Below are 20878 nucleotides of genomic sequence, written 5' to 3'. Positions count from 1 at the left end.
ACTTGTCCAAAGGAGTTAAGGACCGCCACTCACCTGTGGTGACGGTAATCTCAGAGACTTCGGTGTTGTTCTCAAGTTGAATGGGAAAATTAGTTGCATTCAGGGCAGCCAGAATGCTCTCAGATGTTACATTAGACACTTTCAGTACAACATCAACAGAGTAATTCCACTGGTCGGAAAGCACTGGAAAGATTGGAATGAGAAAAAAAAAATTGGATTTTCCACCGCAATTATACGTATAGAATATACAACATCTAAAATAATACCTTGGAGAATATACTTCTGCACTTTCTGGCTGACACTTTGAATGAAAAGATGTATCCCACTCCTATTAACTCCAACATCCAGGAGACTTAGCTTACAAGGACCTCTAAAGCTCTCTCATGAACATGTTACTCTCATTAGTTTAGTCGACACCAAAACCAAAGTGAAAACCAACAAGTTGTGTTTTTACAGAAGAGGAGGCACTTTTAATTGTAATATTCTTGTATGCTGCATTGTAAAATAGCCTCTATTCTACAACTTTTAATATTAAAAAAAAGGTATGATTTCAACTTAGTGAAGTTTTGTTTTTCTCATTTACACTTTAAGATAACAAAGATGATACATGTTGTGAATCAGCTGGATTGCACCATCTGATCATTCTCTCTGTTTTCTACAACTGAGAAGAAGTTATATTAATAAATGAATAAAAATGAGTAAAAATTGACTTTGGTAAAAAGTTGCTTGGTTTATGCATTGTTTTCATTAGAACATGCAAATGCTTCACAAAGTTTGGTTTTATCTATTCTTTAAGAAAGCCAAAGTGTGGCAGCAAAATGGAGGCTCACAAGCCAGGATGCCTGCGTGGATATATGGTCTCCAGTTTCATGTTCATGTAACAGCCAGATGTGGGAGTGGTGTAAAAACACCTTCCAATCTAACTCTCGGCCAGAAATTTAATAAGTGTTGCCTGTTTCCCAAAAATATTCATATAGAACAATCTTAATTCATTCATCAGACCAACCATTCCTTCTCTGCCGGGTGTGTGGTAGAAAGTGTTCTTCTTCATGGTGTTCCTAAGACAGAAAACAAACCGAAAAGGTTTAAATCATTGGTATTTGTAAAACTAAACAGCGATCAAGTACAAGTCCCATATTTTCTGTTAATTATAGTAAATAGATACAGTGGACCTCACCTACCCGTAAAACCAGACCTGTGCGTTCCCCAACATTCCTTGTTTCCAAAATAAAAAGTGTCCCGATAAGGGCAAAGATGGCCAAAGCATTCTCAGGTATTGCCATTCTTTTCAATAAGAGCAGAATAGGAAAAAAGAAGAAATTAGTGATTCCATCTGGATCTCTATTTAAAAGAATATTCCTATAATATCAATATAATGTAATAAAATTATAATATAAAGAATAAATTACACTTGATTTAATTTGTTTCTGTCATGACAGCACTGTGTTGTTGTTCAAATGACTGGAGATTGCAGGATCATGCCAATCGTTTAAAACACACAGCAATCCACCAGAGGATACCTAGAGGACTTCTGTCTCAGCTAGGCATGAAAAGTACACGCATGTATGACCAGGGTCAAAAATGGACGTCATGTGACGAAGGTCATGTGATGGAGGACATGTGATGAAGTATAAAGAAGAATAAAGTCCAAATGGGGGGGTGAGTCAGGGATGGTTGGATGGATCAAACCCAGGACGGTTACTGAGGAGACCAGTGTGAGTCCATGTGAAAGTGACGTTGATTGTCAGTGAGTTACTTACTCAATATACAGTTTTTAACTGTAGTTATGTCATTTACATGGTAATGTTACTTTCATAGAATCACGTATTTTACCCCAAACCACAATCTTTTCCTCACTCTAACTAAGAAAGCTTTTGTTCCTGACCCAGACCAAGTGGTATCTGTGGCCGGTGGTTGTATGTCATGCTTTGCCGAGCCAGCAGTTAAGAGTTGAGGTTACAGTGGACCTACTCACTGCTGCTGTCAGTCACGATCTGTCCGCACAGATTTATTTATGAAAGAGAGTCATTGACCCTTAACTAGTCCCCTGTCCGTTCAATAATGCTAACACTGGAGGAGGAATCATTTGAAATGCTTCGTTATTAGTGTTATTAAAACAGTGCCCTAAACTTGACACCAAAAATTGAAAGCCTTTAGTGGTGCACATGACAGAATTTGAAATTGAGTCATAATTTACGTCACCCGCAGAATTTTCAAGTACACAGTCTTGAACCATGTACTTTTTTTTTCAAGCACCCATTGATGCATGGAGTTTTTAACCGGTAAAAAGAAAATCCAACTTTGAATCGTTTTTTGTGTTCGTTTTGTTTTGTTTTGTTTTTTTCAAATTAAAGTTAGGCTTTATTAGGTTGGATCATCCAAAAAAAGGTAGAAAGTCATCCTCAGGTAAAATTTGAAAGATTTCATTCACATACTCCCATTCAAACCTTACCTTAATGGCTGGTCCTCTTCAAGATAACTTTAACTGTGCCGAAGAAAGAAGCTTCCACATAGCGCTGACTGTGAGTCAAGAAGATCCAGCAGAAGATTTATAATTTTTGAGATGCCACAAAGGAGACCTGTTCAGAAATGCATAAAGATATTTCAATGATAATATATCCGAGGAAGAACACATAATTGTCCGTGCTTCCAGTGACACACCCAATCTGATGCGCTTTTGTTGAGGTAATACAACACGACACAATGACATGAATTGAAATGACAGCATTGTTCTGCTGTTGCTGAGGACATAGATGGCAGCGACATGCCATTAAAAGTTACGAGTGTCAGTGAACAGCAGTTAGTTCACAGGTGCAGCACCGAACAAAGCAACTGTTGTCACATGATCAAAGAAAAAAAATACTCTCTCTCTTTAATGTGAGCTCTTTATTGGAAGCTAATGGAGCCATGTAAATGAAAGAGTCCATGCATTCATCAAAACCTACAGTGGAAATAAGTCTTTAACTGGATTGGGTTATCCTTGAAATTTTGAGGGTGCAGAACTTTTTTCTATTTTCACATCATATAAAAAAATGTAAACAAAATATTTTTTTTCAATTACCATTACCATTCAGTTTCAATTACCATTTGCTAGCTAACTTCGTTAGCTTTGGCTTGCCAGCTCTAAGGCTTTCGTTACTTTTACAATGGTTTATACAGCGATGCAATGCAACTGCTGCAAGCAAAGTAGTTGGCTGCAAAATTCTGGTTATATGAAAGTAACATTAATTAACATTGGAAATGTGAGAAAAGTGTGTCAAGCTCTCAAAAACAGGAAAAGTCAAACAGGCTATAAATTATAAATAGGCAGTCAACAGATAAACATGAAATGCTCCTTGTTTTTAAGCAACATGATTGAAAATACAAAGAACAAAATAAAAAGTATAATCTTTCACTTATGGGACTTCGCACATGAAAACATTAGCAAAGTTTAAAGGTGAAGAAAGAAGTATAATTTGGGGTACAGTGAACCCTCGTTTTTCGCGGGGGTTACGTTCCAAATAGAAACCGTGATAGGCGAAATCCGTGAAGTAGTAACCTTTATTTTACAATTGAAATAGATAGAACTGGACATTAAATATATCTACGTTACATATAGTCGTAATGTGATTTCAATGCACGATGCAAATCCGTGAAGCAGCGAGACCGTGAAAGGTGAACCGCGTTATAGCGAGGGTTCACTGTATTTGCATATACTTGAACATTCAGTAAGAACTACTTTATAAATGCATCTTTAATTGTCATGTAGGAGAACAGGTGTGAAACAGAACATGTAATCACAAAGCTTTGCATTTGGTATTTTTGGATGTTCTAAAAAAATTCCATTAGAACCTTGAAAACAAGAGGAAACAGAAACTACCATAAATAAGACAACAGCAAAAATCCAATGCCTTCAAAACAATATGTTCTAGAAATGTGAACAAGACAATCAAAAACAAATTGGAAATATTAAATGGTCTGTACTTGCATAGTGCTTTATCACCTTCTGGTTTCAAAGCACTTTAACATGGTTTCCCCATTCACACACTAATGAGAGAGATCACAATGCAAGGTGCTGCCATCAGGAGAACATTCACACACTGATGGTACACCATCAGGAGCAACTTAGGGTTCAGTGTCTTGCTCAAGGACACTTAGGCATGTGGACAGGAGGAGCTGGGGATTGAACCACCGACCTTCTGGTTAGTGTGCAACCCACTCTACCATGTGAGCCACAGCCTCCCTAAAATAGGTATAAATATTAGGTATACTTTATCTGTATCGCACCAATCTAAAGTGACAGGCGCGCATTAAAACATGTGCACGATAAAGTTTTAAAAAAGGGAAAATGCTGAATTATACAGAGACGGTTATGAACTGTTTTTCTTTCATATTTACATATTTATGGAACCTGCCATTATAAGAAATACAGATTGTGTAAAATTCATGTCGAGCTGTCAAATGGTTTAAACATATTGAACTGGAGCTAATGTTATAATTATTTTATCTAGATTATTAGGTTTTAAAAAATTTTTAGATTCATTATGCATAATATGTATTACTTACAATACAATTTAATATACACATTACAGCCCAACTGATATAGCGCCCAGTATTGGCCAATCAGAGAGACAATTAACTATAGAAGATCCGACCTCCAATACATATTTTTGTCAAAGGTGTTTGATAACCCCATGGAAAGGACTATTGCAAAAACATTTGTTTGGATATAGGCCTACTGTATAGCTGATTAATAATATTATATTATATTGGTATAATATTGGTTTTAGAATCCGCCCAAAAATACAGCAAGATGTAAAAGTTTAAGGCACCTGATGTTTAGATTATTTTCCATCACGCAATGCCATAAGAGAGTCATCTGATCGGAGTCCTTCTGCATCAGGACAACAAGCGCAGACAATCAGTCCGAGTCATGATGAAATATCTTAAGCCTGAAGAATAACAAGAAATACTGCAGCAGATGTTCTGGCCCCCAGGAGCCACAATCCTAACATCATGAAGTCACTCTGAAATGACTTTAAGAGACAGAATATAACAAGAATAAATCCACAAAAGAACTGAAGCAAATTCTCCAGGATGCTGAACACCTTGCCTGCCAACTAAGAAAAATGAGTGCATGTGCCGAGGAGTATTGGTGCTGTTTAAAGACCGTACTGATTTGATTTAGTGTACTGTACTTTGTACAAATCTAATGGACAAATAAAAACTTTTCATTTTAGTATTTTAAAAATCATTCATATATTTAGTGCGTAAAGCCTTTGTCGCACTGTGCATATTTGATGTAACGACTACATCTACCTTATCCTTCTAGTTAATAATTTAACCAAACAAACAGCCTGGCGGTTTCTAATACTTATGACCAAAACTCCAGAGGAGACTACGTTTAACAGCCATTAATCTAAAATATCCGTGTGAACTGCAGATACCGCCTTAGTGTTTGCGAGAGGACACCAGCAGACACCCGTGTTATCGCTGAAGACAAATAAATGGGATTTCAATAAATAACTATCCATGATCCATAAAGTCGTATTCAGTCCACAAGGCTAACGCTCAAGGAATATTGTTAAAGAAAACAGATAGAAGAAAGCTACAATGATGCCGATGAGTCAAAGCAAACGGATTGACCTAACAGTTACTTCCAGCACTAACACAGCTTTCCTTTGTTGAGAAGACACCATACAAAGTGTTTCCTCCATAATCAGAAAAGAGGTCAAAGTGAAAACAAGCTGCTCCCTCAGTGAGCCCATTCCTGTAAAACAGCTCGTAAAATAGAGATCAGCCTTACCATAGTTCACCTTCTCTCTCCTCTGATCCACTCGTTTGCTGCTCCAGTAACACACTGCACAAAAGTAGCGTGCAGAGTGCAGAGGCTGTCAAACCCGTATGTTGACATGTGGGAAACACGCAGTGCAAAAAACTTCCTCAATATTGTGGAGTCAACAGCTTTAACAATTCCCCCCAGTTTCCTTGTCTGATTTTATCAGCTGTTTTCTATGTTTCTGCTGACGTGGGCATATGTGAAACCTCACAAGAAGATAAGCTGCTTCTTTAACTCTGATCTTTTTCTGATCAGAGAGGAGCAGGAACATAAAAACAGTAAGATGATAACCCGAAGCAGCAGGACGACGGTAGCACAAAGGAGCAAATAGATTTAAATCCAGATCAATTATACGGTCAGGTGTAGCAGGCAAACAAATCTGTAGAACCTGCATTCATTGTCATCTGATGCCTTCTAAGTATCTACCAATTGTTCAAGTATAGACAAGTAAAAAAGTTCAAATATATCTTTGCAAACTGTTGAGTACTTTTACATAGAAGGAAAAAAAGTACTTTTTTTTTTTTTTTTTTTTTTTTTTAAAGGCAGTTTGATTTTTCTGAGTTTGTGGACATAATAAAGTCATCAACCAATGCAGCAGAACACTGTAAAATATGTGAAATAGAAAAGATGTCAACTCAAGCGATGTATTGAAACTTGTTTCTTAACAACTGTCGCAACTGTGCATCCCTGCGCCTATTAAAGGCTTTGTTGGAAAATATTTGCAGGCAATTATTTGGCTTATTGTTTATTTGTCATGCCCAGTGTGTTTAGGCCTGTTGACATGTCCAAAAGTGATTATGTTGCAGTTATCATTCCTTGTAAAACATATTTGCTGTTGGTATGTAGATCTGTAAAGTCATTTCCACAGTAATTTACTCAGGTGACATACTTATATATTTCTTTATATATTTATTTTTATATGATTTAAAAAAATAAGTAACAGAATTTTTTTTTTTACAAAAATGAATGTATTTGTATGAAAGTCCAATTCAAATTGCATATTGTGGCCATGGCACATTTTTTGATTTTGATTTGATTTTATACACTTTATTAATCCCCGAGGGGAAATTTCTTCACTACAGCAGGGGGGCTCTCAGGGGGAGATGCTGCAGCAGGCTGCCACTAGCGCGGCGCCAGGTAACCTGACCTGAGGTGCATGTTTTTGGATGGGAGGAAGCCGGAGAACCCGGAGAGAACCCACGCAAGCACAGGGAGAACATGCAAACTTCGCACAGAAAGGCCCAGGACCGGATTTGAACCCGGAACCTTTTTTGCTGTGAGGTGACAGTGCTAACCACTGCACCACCGTGCCCATACATATTAAAGGAACAGAATTTAAAAAATCATATAAAATAATAAAATCAATCACTGCTAACTGATTGAAAGAAACTACACACGGACGTAAGTAAGCTATAACTCCAAACGACACTGGTATTATCCTTCGATTTCAAGGTTCTTGTAAACCATCACCTCAGATATTTTTTTGCCCAGGTGTGGATTGACCTGTAAGTCATGTGCCTGAACAATCCGTTATCCCTGCTCATTAGCGCCCCCCCCCCCCCCCCAGCATGGAGACATAGCTAGGCTGAGCATTGTGAAGCAGGTGTCCAGTTAAGACGTGGCTGGACGGTGTGCCCTGGTTAGAGGCAAAATTGGCAGCAACATTTTGGTCACTGCTGAACTTCTGGCCTTGGCAAACAAGACTTTGTACTCTGGGGTAGTTAAGCCTCCTGTATAATAAAAACTAAATGATAAAACCAGATAGTGTTGGGTACAAGAGCTGCATACGGAGGTCAGACCGTCAGCTCTGTGGTAGGTAGGCTGGAGGTTTAATCCATTAACCTCTCTCTGAGGTCTTAATACTGGCCTCATACAGACACCAAACCCCTATCGAAGTCCCTGTTGTGTTTCGTCAATCTCAGCAACAGACTCCATAGACTCCACTGTACACAGTGGCAGTGACACATTGCACATGAAAGCACAACCGCAACCAGTGACAGGGCCAGGGGGGAGTTGCTCTGCTGGTTATTCTGCACTTCCAGTAAGAATCTGACACTACAGTGAATAAAATAATTCAACCAGTCCTGACACATGGTGTATGTGGTTTAAGATCACTGAGACCTTAAGGAAATATTTCAACAAAGACAAACACATAAATCAAAGCTCTTCAAATGAACACACAGCCACATGTCTGACAGCCATGTCCTTACAAGGTAGTGGGAACAAAACAATGTGGACCTTAGCACGCAAGATGTCAAGATCATCAGCGATGTATTGTGATTAGATGTTTTTCTTCCTGTTTTAAGTCTTTAAAATTGTTAAAACACAGAATTAACTGGGACAGGAAGCTTTTTACTTTAACAGTAGGGGGAGATTCGGTAGGTGACATTTTTTGTGAAATATATATATATATATATAATGAAAGCTCCTGATGAGCTTCCTATACTGCCAACAAGATACAGATGAATTGTTAATTATTTTAGTGGCGTGATCCAAAGACCAAAAGACTTTGAACACTGAACACACCAAACCAGTTGAGGCCAAAAGGGCAGTTACGCCTTTCCGGCATTGTGGTTAAAGCAGATAGAAAAATGAAAATACTCAAATGCTGTAATTTATCTCCCCCACTGGATTCCTGGATGCTGTAAATGTTGTGTAGAAGCTGTAACAGACTGAACACACTGCACAAACAGCCTCTTCAACCAAGAGTACATTAAATGTCCTGTCACTCACATGAGTGCTGTACATGTACTGTATGTCCTTTATGTTCCAGACAGGTTTGGAATCTTGTTTGTACTTTCCAGAGTCACATCGGCTGCGTAACTTAAACTTCTTGGAAAGAGGGTGAGAACCAGTGCAGCATTTCAACAATCTTACAGGAGGATTAGAACTGGCTTTGTGGACCGATTGCAGATTGAGCACAGTACAGTAATCATCACTTAAAAATGGAGGAAGTGATTAATTGATTTATGACAAAGGGCCAAACAAAAACAAGCCAAACTGGGCTAATTAAATGTCATAGCGAACAAAGATCTAACCTCTTAGAAATACAACTGAGGCACAACCACATGTATGTTTTGGCAACAGAACTACTTAGGGTTAAGAAATAAGTATGATTTGGATAAAATAAGTAATTTTACAAAAGTAATGTTGTTGACTTATGCTTCATCCAATGCTGACTCATTTACTGATGTGTTATGCAGTCTAATGCTTCAATAATTGAGCAACTAAAGTGAAGTGTGTTGTAAAATGTGCACATCTAGAGTAAAATAAAATTTGGTTTTGTGGTAAAACTGTTTCAAAGCAGATGGCAAAAAGGGAAATTCATTCCAGCTCCATCATACAATTTGAGACAATGACTTTATCTGAATGCAGGTGTGCTGATTGACCAATGAGGAAGACGATGATTTGAACCTGGTTACATAGTTGGTGAGATTTTCATCATTTGCATTGGAACAAAATGGAAATGTAATCAGATGGAAGTCACATCAGCAGACTTTCTTTGCAGATTGAGACAAAGCGAAGTAAAAAAAAAAAAAGAAAAAAAGAGTAATTTAGTTGTAATGAAAGGGCTGCAGACAAATCAGTCGTTCCGACTGTCAACAGGTCTGCCAGCCTGTTGTGGTTTCCAGGGCGTCAAATCCTGTCATTTATTTCAAAGCTGTTGGTGTCCGAGAGATACACCGGAGGTGCCCTTCAGCAATGTTACCATGACGACCTGGGTCGAAGGAGGACGTCACGTGAGGGAGAGGAAAGACGGACAAGAGCTGCCATGGAAAAACACAACTTTTACTAATGAGAATGGTGTTTCAGTCATTGAGAAAACGAAAGTCAACATATTTAAATCATAAAACATATGTCAGTATTATTTTAATACTTATTTCCTAACCCTAAGTAGTTCTGTTGCCAAAACATACGCGTGTTCGTGCTTCGGCTGTATTTCTAAGAGGTTAGATCTTTGTTCGCTATGACATTTAATTAAGGCCAGTTTGGCTTGTTTTTGTTTGGCCCTTCGTCATATATCAGTGAACCACTTCATCCATTTTTAAGTGATGGTTACTGTACTCTGCTCAAATTTGGTTTGCTACCAAAGAGGCTTTACAAGTCAGCGATAGTCAGAGCAGGCTACTGTTTCCAAATCCATCCGTACTCTATGAAACACATTGCTTTTGCTGTTGTAATATCCTTAATATTCAGTCGCCTTTTTCATGTGCCCAAAGTTCTGTAGCGAACTTCAAGTTGGTAATATGGCTAAATGTTATGAGTTAATTATTCATCTTTAATTATACATGATCTAACTCCATGTAATATCAAACTTCATGTAAAAATATTTTTACATATAAATTGAAAGCGGTCCACTAAGCCAGTTCCGATCCTCTTCTAAGGTTGCTGAGATACCGCACCGGTTCTCACCCTCTTTCCAAGAAGTTTAAGTTACGCAGCCGATGTGACTCTGGAAAGTACAAACAAGATTCCAAACCTGTCTGGAACATAAAGGACATACAGTACATGTACAGCACTCATGTGAGTGACAGGACATTTAATGTACTCTTGGTTGAAGAGGCTGTTTGTGCAGTGTGTTCAGTCTGTTACAGCTTCTACACAACATTTACAGCATCCAGGAATCCAGTGGGGGAGATAAATTACAGCATTTGAGTATTTTCATTTTTCTATGTGCTGCTTGACTTGATTCAGTTAAATCACTGGAATGATTCTATTAAAAGTGTGTCGAACTGACACAGAAAACTATTTTCTTGAAGAGGCCAGCAAAAATAACAAGAATCTTAAAACTTCAAAAACTCAAAATGTTTTTGCCTCCTGTGTGCAGTTAACTGTCTGTGGTCTATTGTTTTGTTCAAAGTCAATGCTAAAAGCTTTAACTGATGATGCTATCATGCCATATGACAATATAACATGTGCTTGACCCATGCTTCATCCAATGCTGACTCATTTACACCGGTAACTGATGTGTTATGCAGTCTAATCCTTAAAGATCTCCAATATGGCCGGCACTGGATACATGACATCCAACACGCCCTCTATTATCCTCTAAGAAAAACCAGGTCCTTTGTGAATTGGCAAGGATCCCTGAAATCTTTGTGACTCAGATTTTGAGTAGGTCCTTGGCCTGGTGAAGCAAACTTAAACACCAACACACAAAATAACCCTTCCAGAATCTTTTTTTTCCCAAAAGTTTATACTCCCATCTCAGTGAGTGTAACCAGAGCCACACTGACCTTCTTTATTCTGAGTAGTTCAGTGAGAAGTTGAGGGATTTCTACAACAATAACTCACGGTGGGTGTGCAGGGGGGATCGAGAAAGAAGTGATGGGATGTGCATATTGGTCACAAAAGGTTGACGCATGCAGAAATTCTGTTATTTCCAGACTAGGAATGAGAGGGAGAGGTAAAGAATGAAGAGTAAACAGAATGTAATTTGCACATTATGCAAATTAGTTTTGCTGTGGGAGATGTAAACATGACATAGGCTTTATTGTGGAAAGAAAGTTTGACATGTCAAAAGCATCAAAAATTCTAAAAGGTTCCAAATTTCTTTATCTATTTTTTTTTTTTTTTAGAGACATTTTGAGTATTAAAGTATTTTCATAGTTAACACCTTCCATAAATGATCATTATTGCCATCAGGTTTTAGCAATATCGACCAAGAGGGCACATCTTTTACAAAAGGTGGACACTATCAAACAAAAACCTCCTCTACAGTGATAGACAACCCAATACTAGGAATATGCTGCATTTATTGTATGGCGTGTTATTGACTTTTTAATCCATTGACTAGTAGTCTTTTCACATGGAAACCAAAGTTGGAATCCTCTTTTTTTACATTCTTTGGTAGCTTTAGATGTCAGAGTAAGCAAAAAAGTACAAGTGAAGTCGCAACCGGGCTACATTGGAGGATGAGTGTGACAGCAGTATCTGTAAGTAGCAGTTACCTTCCCAGAAATCGGAGGACATGCCACTGCCTCTTGAGAATCTGAACCTGCGTGTTGCATGTCTGGCATGAGGATGTTGCTGTTTATCTCTTATGAGTGTTTTGTGCCTCAGGTTAACTCACCTGACTCACCTCTATCACTTTGAACACCCACGGGCCTCCCACAAAACTGGTGGTGACATAACCACATTATCTGGCTTCCATCAGCACGCTCCTCTCTTATGCAATAGCGTTTAGGTTATATTTTATCGATGGAAAGTGATCCAAAGGTTCCCAATTGTTTACACAGTCCAAAATCACCCTTTTGCTGTTTCCCAGGTGTGCGGCATGAGTGGCTCAAGACAAATCAGTGGTGACCCTTAAATTAATCTATGAAGCTTAAAATTACAAAAATATTTCCTGATCAGCAAGGTGTTCAACTTTCCAAATGGATCTCTTTTTTTGTTGTTGCCCGTAATCTTTATTTAATTTAACTCTACTTTATATATTTTCATGCAGGAAAGTGCAGACTTTTATTTGCAATGAATACAGTCTGGGAACTCAACTCGTGAGCCTTCAAATCTCAGTTTTCCTGCCGCTCCTTCACTGTGATTTGACGGCTGGTGACAGTGACAAGCGCTGCCTTAACATGTTGACTAAAATCACCAAACATTTAGCTCTCAGGGATGAATAAATGCTCAGCACCTCTTCAGGCTGCTGATGTTTTTAAAATATATATATATACTGTACTCCAGAAAAACTGCTTTGGTGGACAAGGTCCATAGGTAGCAGCAGCGATTCCAGAGTACCGGCCGGTTCCAGCGGAAGCTGATTGGCTAAAATAAATTGGAGGTCTACACCCAGAAGGATGGAACAACTGCAAACGATTCTCTATGGAGGGTGAACAGACCCAATGTCATGGAGGGCAGACTGTCATAATTTTAAAATGCTGTAAATGTGACACATTTAGAAGCAGTGCTTGTGCAAAATCATTAAAAAAAAAAAAAAAAAAAAACGGAAACTGACATAATACATGTTACCTCTATGTTTTTAAACAGACCCTTTTCAAGTGATGGCAAGTTTTGAATAAGAGAATTGCACGCAAAGTTATGACAAAAGTGTTGAGCTTTAATTTGTTGATTTTAAGAGGTTACATACTGTAGTAGTAAACATACTGGTTACACGCGTGAAATTTGATTAAATCATCCACTCAAGCTTCATGTGCATGTCACACCTCACCGTCATCCTTTCAGACTTTCTTCCAAAATAAAAAGTTCACATCCTGCAGTTTAAGTCTCCACGGCACAAGCGGGGAGCGAGCTCACGCATCCTCACACATCCACATCATCGTCGCCGTCCTCGTCGTCAACATCCCGCAAGCAGTCCACAGCAGCACAACCTTCACTGTTTTCCACGCAGTCTGGAATATTTTAAATAGTCATTAGTCTGAGGTTAAGTCCCTCTTCCCTTGTGTCAGGCCAACTGGTGAAAGTTTAGTTCTAGCACCGCAGTAGAAACTGACATGGTGAAAACAAGAGTCCATCATTTGCTGCTCTCGTGGCGCAAAATCCTCTCCGAACGTTGATGAGGGTTTTTTTGGTGGTGCTTTTTTTTTAGGTGTCGTATTGTTGAAAGAATGTGGGACAGGGGGGAAGGAACTGAGAGAGTACATGATCTTTAAATCAAGGAACACAAGTAGACAGACTTCAAGTAGAGTATGGAGTATGCATATCTTACATCCCAGCCAGGTCGTCTTGGAACACAGAGTGGGGGGGAAATACATGTGAATGCCCATGAAAAGAGGAAATTAAAATGCGAACGGAAAGATACGACGATAGGCATAATAAATCAAACTAAATATAGGAAACACTACAACAAAACCAAATGTTAGTGAACAGCGTTTCAGAATGAGGGAAAGAAAAAAATATATATTAAGGACACAGAAAGTACATTGCTGCTTCTCCAATAGAAAAAAAAGAATTAATGCATCATTATTACATTTTAATATCAACTACATAGAACATGTAGCAACATAAATGGTAAAAAATAATCTACTTTTTTTTTTTTTAATTTTTTTTTTATATTATAGCACAGGAACACTCAGACAGCCGGGTGTGGTCGAACACCACGACGACATGAAGCTCCAAAATGTATCAAGAACACTTTATCAATGCTACATTTGTTGAGGCAAACAGGGCTAGCTAGCAGAGATCTGCATGTGTAAGTATTCAATGTGTCCCGCCCACGAGTCCAACAGTGACAGAGCCTCCAAAGCGACGTATCTAAACCCTGTTAGATATATGGCTTTGGTTCCAGAGAAGCAAGCGATATTGCAAACTCCCTGTTCAGTTTTTGTTGTTGTCTTTGAGCAAAAGAGTTCAAGGCAAAGCCATATATCACAATATCAAAAAAAAAGGTAAACATTTACTCAATTCTTGGATATTTTCTGATATATGGTTTCTTTTTCCAGAGCAGCAGGTCAGCCATCTTAGCTAATGCTGCTACCTGCTGGTTGTTACAATACCCACAGGTGATCTGCTCACGGTTACAGGCAGCTGGGGGGGGGGGGGGGCGCGCTAATGAGCAGGGATAACGGATTGTTCAGGCACATGACTTACAGGTCAATCCACACCTGGGCAAAAAAATATCTGAGGTGATGGTTTACAAGAACCTTGAAATCGAAGGATAATACCAGTGTCGTTTGGAGTTATAGCTTACTTACGTCCGTGTGTAGTTTCTTTCAATCAGTTAGCAGTGATTGATTTTATTATTTTAAATCATATTTTAAAAGTGAAATCAAGTTAAAGGCAAAGACAAGCCTGAATGATTGACAGAGACAACAAAAGAATGCTGGTATTATCCTCGACACATGAAGGCATCGGCCATTAAAGACAAAGAAAGTGCTATTTGTGTCTAACAGTGGAGTTGATTCAGCTCCTTTTCATCCTAGCTGAGGAAATTCTTGAGCCTCACTGTTAAGGTCACAAGACGTGCTTAGTTACATTGAGTGCTGACCACGTATTTAAGATAGGATAGAGGTGTTTTTAAAGGAGTAATAGTGTACACAGCAGACAGGAGAAGAATGAGATTGAAGGAAGAAGAGGAGCAGATGCAAGTTAAAGATTTGAGAGAGCCATCGGAGGGAGTAAACGCAAAGTAAACACCCAGCATGAACCGTGTGAGAAAGTGGCACAATGAGTCGGTTCATATGTCAATATGTCCGAATAATACCACATCTGACACATCTCTTCCCAAACACATTCCTCTTCGTATCTTCCTCAATTCTCCGCTACAACAGGTCGGGGAGGTGGCTGTAGACCGAGTCGAGCAGCGTCTGGCTGGCTTCCTGGCTCTTCACTCCGGCGATCTCAAACAGCCGGTCCAGCTTGTCCTCAGCGGCCGGGATCTCCTCGATGACGTGCAGCTCGTCCAGGTTCAGGATGTGCAGCATGTCATCGAAGATGGGCTGCAGGTCGCACGGGTCCAGACGCACCTGCCGGAGCACCGTGTCTTTCTTCTCTGGAGGGGAAACAGAGAGGCGGAGATGAGTGTTAGGCAGCTATTTACATGAGTGCTAGAATAATTAATTAATTTATAAAGCTTGTTTGTGTGTGTATCTATACGTTTATTCTTTTTTTATTCAATTTTCTAAGACTTTTTCATTCTATTCTATTTTTTTATTGTATGTGTATTTTTTTTCTTTGTATTTTCCTACCAATATCTTATCTTATCTTATCTTATCTTATCTTAAACCAGTTTACGACCAGTAGTTCCCCCCAAAATCTAGGTTTTGACTGTGTATCACAGGTGCTATCCCACAAATTAGAACACATTTCCAACTCTGATCTAGAGGTGAAACACCTGAGTAGGTTTGCAGGGACTTTCCAGCTATATCTCCTCAAAGCAACGGTTTTCTAACAGGTTCTTCCTTCAGTAAACGTAAAAGGTGATGATATGTGACCGTTGTGTTGACAGCTGGTTTCTGCTGCCCGACAGGAGTGAAAAAACAAACAAACATTAAATACAGGTTTAATGATATGTAACTAATTTGTGGCCAGAAATCTGGGTCACACCTCATATAACTTGAACTCAGAAATCTATTATATCAAACAGAATCAACATAATCAGTTAAACCGTTGAATAAGTAAACTATATCTTCTCAGTGAGGGATTGCACCTCATTCTGTTGACCCTTTTAGGAAGGGGGCGAGCCACAGACTGTAAAATGAAGGAAGGGAGAAGGCTGAAATAACTGCGTATCAAATTCAACCTTTTCTCCTCTGTCGGAATATAAACGCATGGAATGTGTCCAAAGTTTCGTGTCATGTTAGTATCTTGTAATCTGAGTTGGCAGTGACATTAATGAAGTAAAACACTCCTAACACAGCAGTGATGTCACAGGAAAAAGCCTCTTCAAATTATAGTAAATTGTATACTTTTTTGCACATTATAAAATGTAATATTTCCTATATCATGAATTTAATTTTTTTTTATTTCTCTATAAATATACAATATTTAATGAAAATATACATATAAATGTTAATTAAAAGAGCAATACTCCGAGTCACCACATGAGGGCGGTCAGCACCCACACATGTTTGAGCTGAGTGCACCACTGTTACGTCATTTCCAATAAGACTGAGACACATTAGTGAGTGCCTCAATTTGCAAAGAGTGTAAAGAATGTGAAACTGCTGATGCGCCAGCCGCTGCTAACCGATCTCTGCTTTCACAATAATGATCTGTGTTGGCCACCAGAAATGCCTCGTCAGCTAAAAACGTTGAGGTGAGTGATTAAGGACACTTTTTTTTAAGTTACTCTGGGGATTGTGAGAGCTATTAAAATGATTTGTTTTAGGTTTTTTTGGATGTCATGAGTATTCTTACTGACACCGGTAGCATTTGCTTGTTGCCTGTCCCAGTTGGCTGCTACAGGTACAGTTACAGCTTCAACGAGCAGTGAAAATCAAACTCATTCCAATCACACGGACAATTAACGAGGATGCAATAGAGAGCACAGTGGATTTGCTTGGATTACCGTGTGAAACCTGAATGGGAGTAAAACAAAGTGATGACTCAGGTATTGAGTCAGACTCATAAGATGACACACTTTTCCTTCATCAATTGAGCTCCCTCTGATATATATATATATATCATGGACTGACCAGGTTGGTCATAATGCATCTCAGTAAATGATGCTCTGTTATGCATAATAGGATATTTAAGCCGAACAATTTCAATCACTTGTTTGTTTTTTCTGCCAGAGGGGGGCACAGTCATTCAGTATACTGCATATTATCATGTCTCAAAATGAATATGATATACATGGCCAAACTGACAGACAGTTGCTACATAAGACAGACTGTGGAATAAAAAAGACCATGGCTACTAGATGGAGATAAAGTTCAGACAGTGATCTAGAAAGTGGATGTTGAGTTATTATTTATGTTTTTGTCTATGATTTAGACATGACGCTCGAGTGCTGTTGCAATGGAGTCAGACCAAGTAGGGAACTCAAAAGAGCTCGGTCGTTGCAGTGGTTAACCAGACGTGGTGCCACAGCAACTGACTGACATCAAGCCTGACATAAATTTCCAAGTGAACTGATTTAAGCAGCCGATCGTGGTCTCAGTTTTCTCAGTAGTGTAATCTTCAGCTCTCGATGGATCACAAGTTGGCAAACGGCAAGGTGCCGCGGATCCCCCCTTTACCTATCACTACAGTCAGTGGTCTGCAATTAGATTGTGTCTTTCCACCTTAGCGGTTGGGGATCAGTGCCTTGCCCAAAGACACATCGGGTACACAGACAGGAGTAACCTGGAATTGAACTGCCAACCTTACAATTAGTGGGAATCTCCACTGAGCCACAGCTGCCCCAATGAGTGCATTTTAGCGACACTAGTGTCTTTGAATTTAGAATTCAGTATGATGGGTTAGGTCGTGGTTCAGCTCGGCACCTCGTCCTTCCTGCGTTCTCTCACCTTTGGTAATGAAAGAGCCGTTCCTGCTGAGGGCGGAGTCTTTGCTGGAGGTGGAGTCACAGCGAAGCAGCGGCTCCGACTCGTCGGGGAAGAAGCCCTTGCTGCGGTCCACCGGCGACTGCTCCACGCCCACGCCGTTGGCCCGGCCCACGCTGCTGCTGGTGGTGCTGCTGCCGCCACCGCTGCCACCGCCGCCACCGCTGCCACCGCTGCCGCTGTAGCTGCCGATGCTGCTGGGAGACTCGAGCGGCTTGTGGATGGGACTGAGGCTATGGCTTACATTCACTGACGTCATCAGCTGGTTGATGTCGAACTGTAGACGTACGATGGGGAGAAACAGAAGGGGAAGAAGATAAAAAAACAACAACATAATGAACCTGTCAAACACGCGGTGAATATGAACACAGTCATACCAACATTCAAAATTCACATAGAAGTGAACATCAAAACAGGAAGGAGTTTGCAGATGGAAAGGGAGCTGAATGGACCCAAACGACTGGATAAATATGAAACATATGACGATAGATAATGGATTCAGTATTTTTGGAGTTGGAATTACATCAGAAGTAAAAGAAAGGATATCTGTGGTACTTTAAAATAATTCTCCTGCGGTTCTGCATCACATCCTTTCATAGTTTGTTACCTCAGTCATTCCTCCATGTGTTTGACCAAAGCCCCATGGGCTCACAGCAATGTGAAGGGTTAGTTAGACATTTTGCGAAACAGATGATAGAGTTAGATGAGAGATTTGACACCACATATATCATAAGTATAAGTATTTATCATAAGATAAGCGGGAACTACCACAGCTTGAAGCTGAAGCCAATGCAGAGTTTTAGAATATGAAGGCTCCAACTGACTCAGGTGGTCATTCGGAAACTGTTGCTCCATTAATACGATTTTATGGTTTGTAGAAGGATTTGAATGTTGAAAAGGTTAAAAACTTGATTACTTCTGGATGGGGTCATTTTCAGAAACATTTCTGCATGTCAGACTTAGATTTATTTTAGATTTGAGTAAACAACAACAACCAATGTCATTATGATCCATTTACGACCCCTGACATAATTTGTGTCATCCCCACGTCTCAAACCAAACCACTTTTATCCTTCTCTCTCTTTTATCTCAAGCTTCCCTGTTTATCCCACCGTCTCTTCATCTTGGTCTGCCTCTCTTCTCCTGTCCCTCTAACCCCCTCCCTCTCCCAACTCTCTCTCTCTCTCTCTCTCTCTCTCTCTCTCTCTCTCTCTCTCTCTCTCTCTCTCTCTCGGTCTTTGGTGTGGTAATGAACCTGTGGTTGGAACCAGTAGCGACTGGTTTGGGGGATGAGATCATGAGAGCATGTCTTGTTTTTCACCTAAAGGTCGCAGCAGCAGAGAGGTCACTTCATTCACTGCAGGCACTGGGAAAATGTAAAATGGAGTTGGCACAAAAGTAAACAACAAACAAAACACAAAATCAAGGAAATGTGTCTGGGCCAAACCCCTAAAATTCAATTTTCAAGTGGAGGAAAATCGTATCTATTCTGATGTATTTCGACTCAGAATGAGCTCCAGCAAGTCATGACACAGAAAGACCAGCGCTGCTCTCTTTCTTTGTGTCTTCTTTCTCTATTCCATAATGTCCGGGTCGCCGGGCTGCAGCATGACACAACTTAGGAGCTTCTGAGAGAACAAACACGCTCTGTTTCACTCACAAAGGCGAGCTCACATACAGTATATTCACAGATGCAGTCATACGCACACTGGGACAAAGGCACACTGACTTTAACACGGCAGCAGGCGTAACTGGAACAAATATTTTGTTTAGGGCAGATGCAGAAAAATACAGAGACCCACGAGGGGCCGTAAATGCAGCAGCGTCAGGGGACAGGATGTCATGCAAGCAGAACCACACAAGCTCCAACAAATCTGATGCTCAATTCTGCACAACACGACACATGGAAACTTTTTGTTTTGTTTCTCTGCCATTTTGACACAACGTCTGTCTGGTCTGCCAGGTGAATGATAAAGTGCTGCAATGCACAAGCAAGATAAAAAATTTAAAAAAAAGAATACAGCCCCATAGTTTTTCAACATAAATAACATCAAGCTAAAGTAGGGAAAGGCAAAGCAAACTACAACCATATGAACATACCAAGAAAAACCAAAAAGAGGAGCTGGTGGTGCAGGTAGCAGTGAAGGATCTGGGGACGGGGGACTCGATCCAGACCTTAGCTGGGGTGGACGCCTTTCTATGTGGAGTTTGCATGTTCCCTCCATGCCTGCATGGGTTCTCTCCGAGTACTCTGACTTCCTCCCACCATCCAAAAATGTGCACGTTTGGGGAATCGGTCATCTTTCTGTTGTCCCTGTAATGGACTGGCGACCTGAACCTTCGCCAACAGCCACCTGGGATAGGCTCCAGCTCCCCGTGACCCTGTTCTGGATGAGGCAGGTATTGATGGATGGAATTTAAATCCCCCCTCTTGCCAGTCTTGTTCTCATCCCATCACCTATCAGCTACCGATGTACCTCCATCACCAACAATGTAAGCCCGTCACCACAGACCAGGTCAGAGGAGAGCGGAGGAGAATTTCCGCATGTTTTTCGACAGGGAGGGTCCCTCTATTGTGGAACTCACAATGTGCTGAATGACTTCAGGTCAGTTGCCATGACATCAAATATCATGAAGACGACTGCTCCGGCTTCTTACAGTAGATTTTTAACCCCTCGCTGAGAAACACGTTCACACATGGTGGGTGGAGTCACACTGACCTGGTGACGTGGATCACAGACGACCTCACATCTTATTTCAAGATGGACAGCAAGAAAACTAATAAGAAGAAGCGACTTTAGCTAACAACACCTAAATAACTTGTGGTAAAATGTACTGACTTTTATGATTTTATGAAAGAAGTTGAATGGGGCCAACCTCTTGTGGTACTCTGTGGTATTACAGCGCAAGGCACTTCCACATCGTCCTCATTTTTCAGACCTGGAAGCTACATCCACTTTTATATTCAGTCTGTGGGTGCACCGCAGGGAAGTGTACTTATAACTCAAAGTGACACCATATGCAGAAATTCTGCGTGTTGTGACTACAGGTGTCTGGTGGAAGACTTTGTGACATGTGCAGGTCGCCCCATGAAAGGGGTTGATGTGGAGGTGGT

General features: G+C 40.1%; 3 protein-coding genes across 4 annotated transcripts in view; 1 reads left to right on the top strand and 2 right to left on the bottom strand.

Moving 5' to 3' along the window:
• The window catches only part of LOC138623493 (adhesion G protein-coupled receptor F5-like), a 30291-nt gene extending 24459 nt beyond the window's left edge, over positions 1 to 5832 (bottom strand). The window contains 5 exon segments of the mRNA XM_069703045.1: positions 34 to 183; positions 1007 to 1058; positions 1182 to 1284; positions 2453 to 2579; positions 5786 to 5832. Coding sequence (XP_069559146.1) covers positions 34 to 183; positions 1007 to 1058; positions 1182 to 1283 — 304 coding nt within the window. The 5' untranslated portion in view covers position 1284; positions 2453 to 2579; positions 5786 to 5832.
• Positions 1 to 19937, top strand: part of disp1 (dispatched homolog 1 (Drosophila)) — a 389371-nt gene extending 369434 nt beyond the window's left edge. The window contains exon 14 of the mRNA XM_069703062.1: positions 19928 to 19937. The gene's annotated coding sequence lies outside the window, so the exon portion shown is untranslated. The remainder of the gene's footprint in view (positions 1 to 19927) is intronic.
• The window catches only part of tnfrsf21 (tumor necrosis factor receptor superfamily, member 21), a 51095-nt gene continuing 43071 nt past the window's right edge, over positions 12855 to 20878 (bottom strand). For both annotated transcript variants that reach the window (XM_069703064.1, XM_069703065.1), the window contains exons 5-6: positions 17728 to 18040; positions 12855 to 15266 (exon numbers count right to left, since the gene is read on the bottom strand). In XM_069703064.1, coding sequence (XP_069559165.1) covers positions 15037 to 15266; positions 17728 to 18040 — 543 coding nt within the window. In that variant the 3' untranslated portion in view covers positions 12855 to 15036. The remainder of the gene's footprint in view (positions 15267 to 17727; positions 18041 to 20878) is intronic.

The sequence above is a fragment of the Brachyistius frenatus genome, unplaced genomic scaffold (genome assembly GCF_029030835.1).
Source record: "Brachyistius frenatus isolate BFR_SWC_R1_liver_20210118 unplaced genomic scaffold, ASM2903083v1 Contig_44, whole genome shotgun sequence".
NCBI classification, from domain to species: Eukaryota; Metazoa; Chordata; class Actinopteri; family Embiotocidae; genus Brachyistius; species Brachyistius frenatus.
This window is presented reverse-complemented; position numbering and strand designations above follow the sequence as displayed.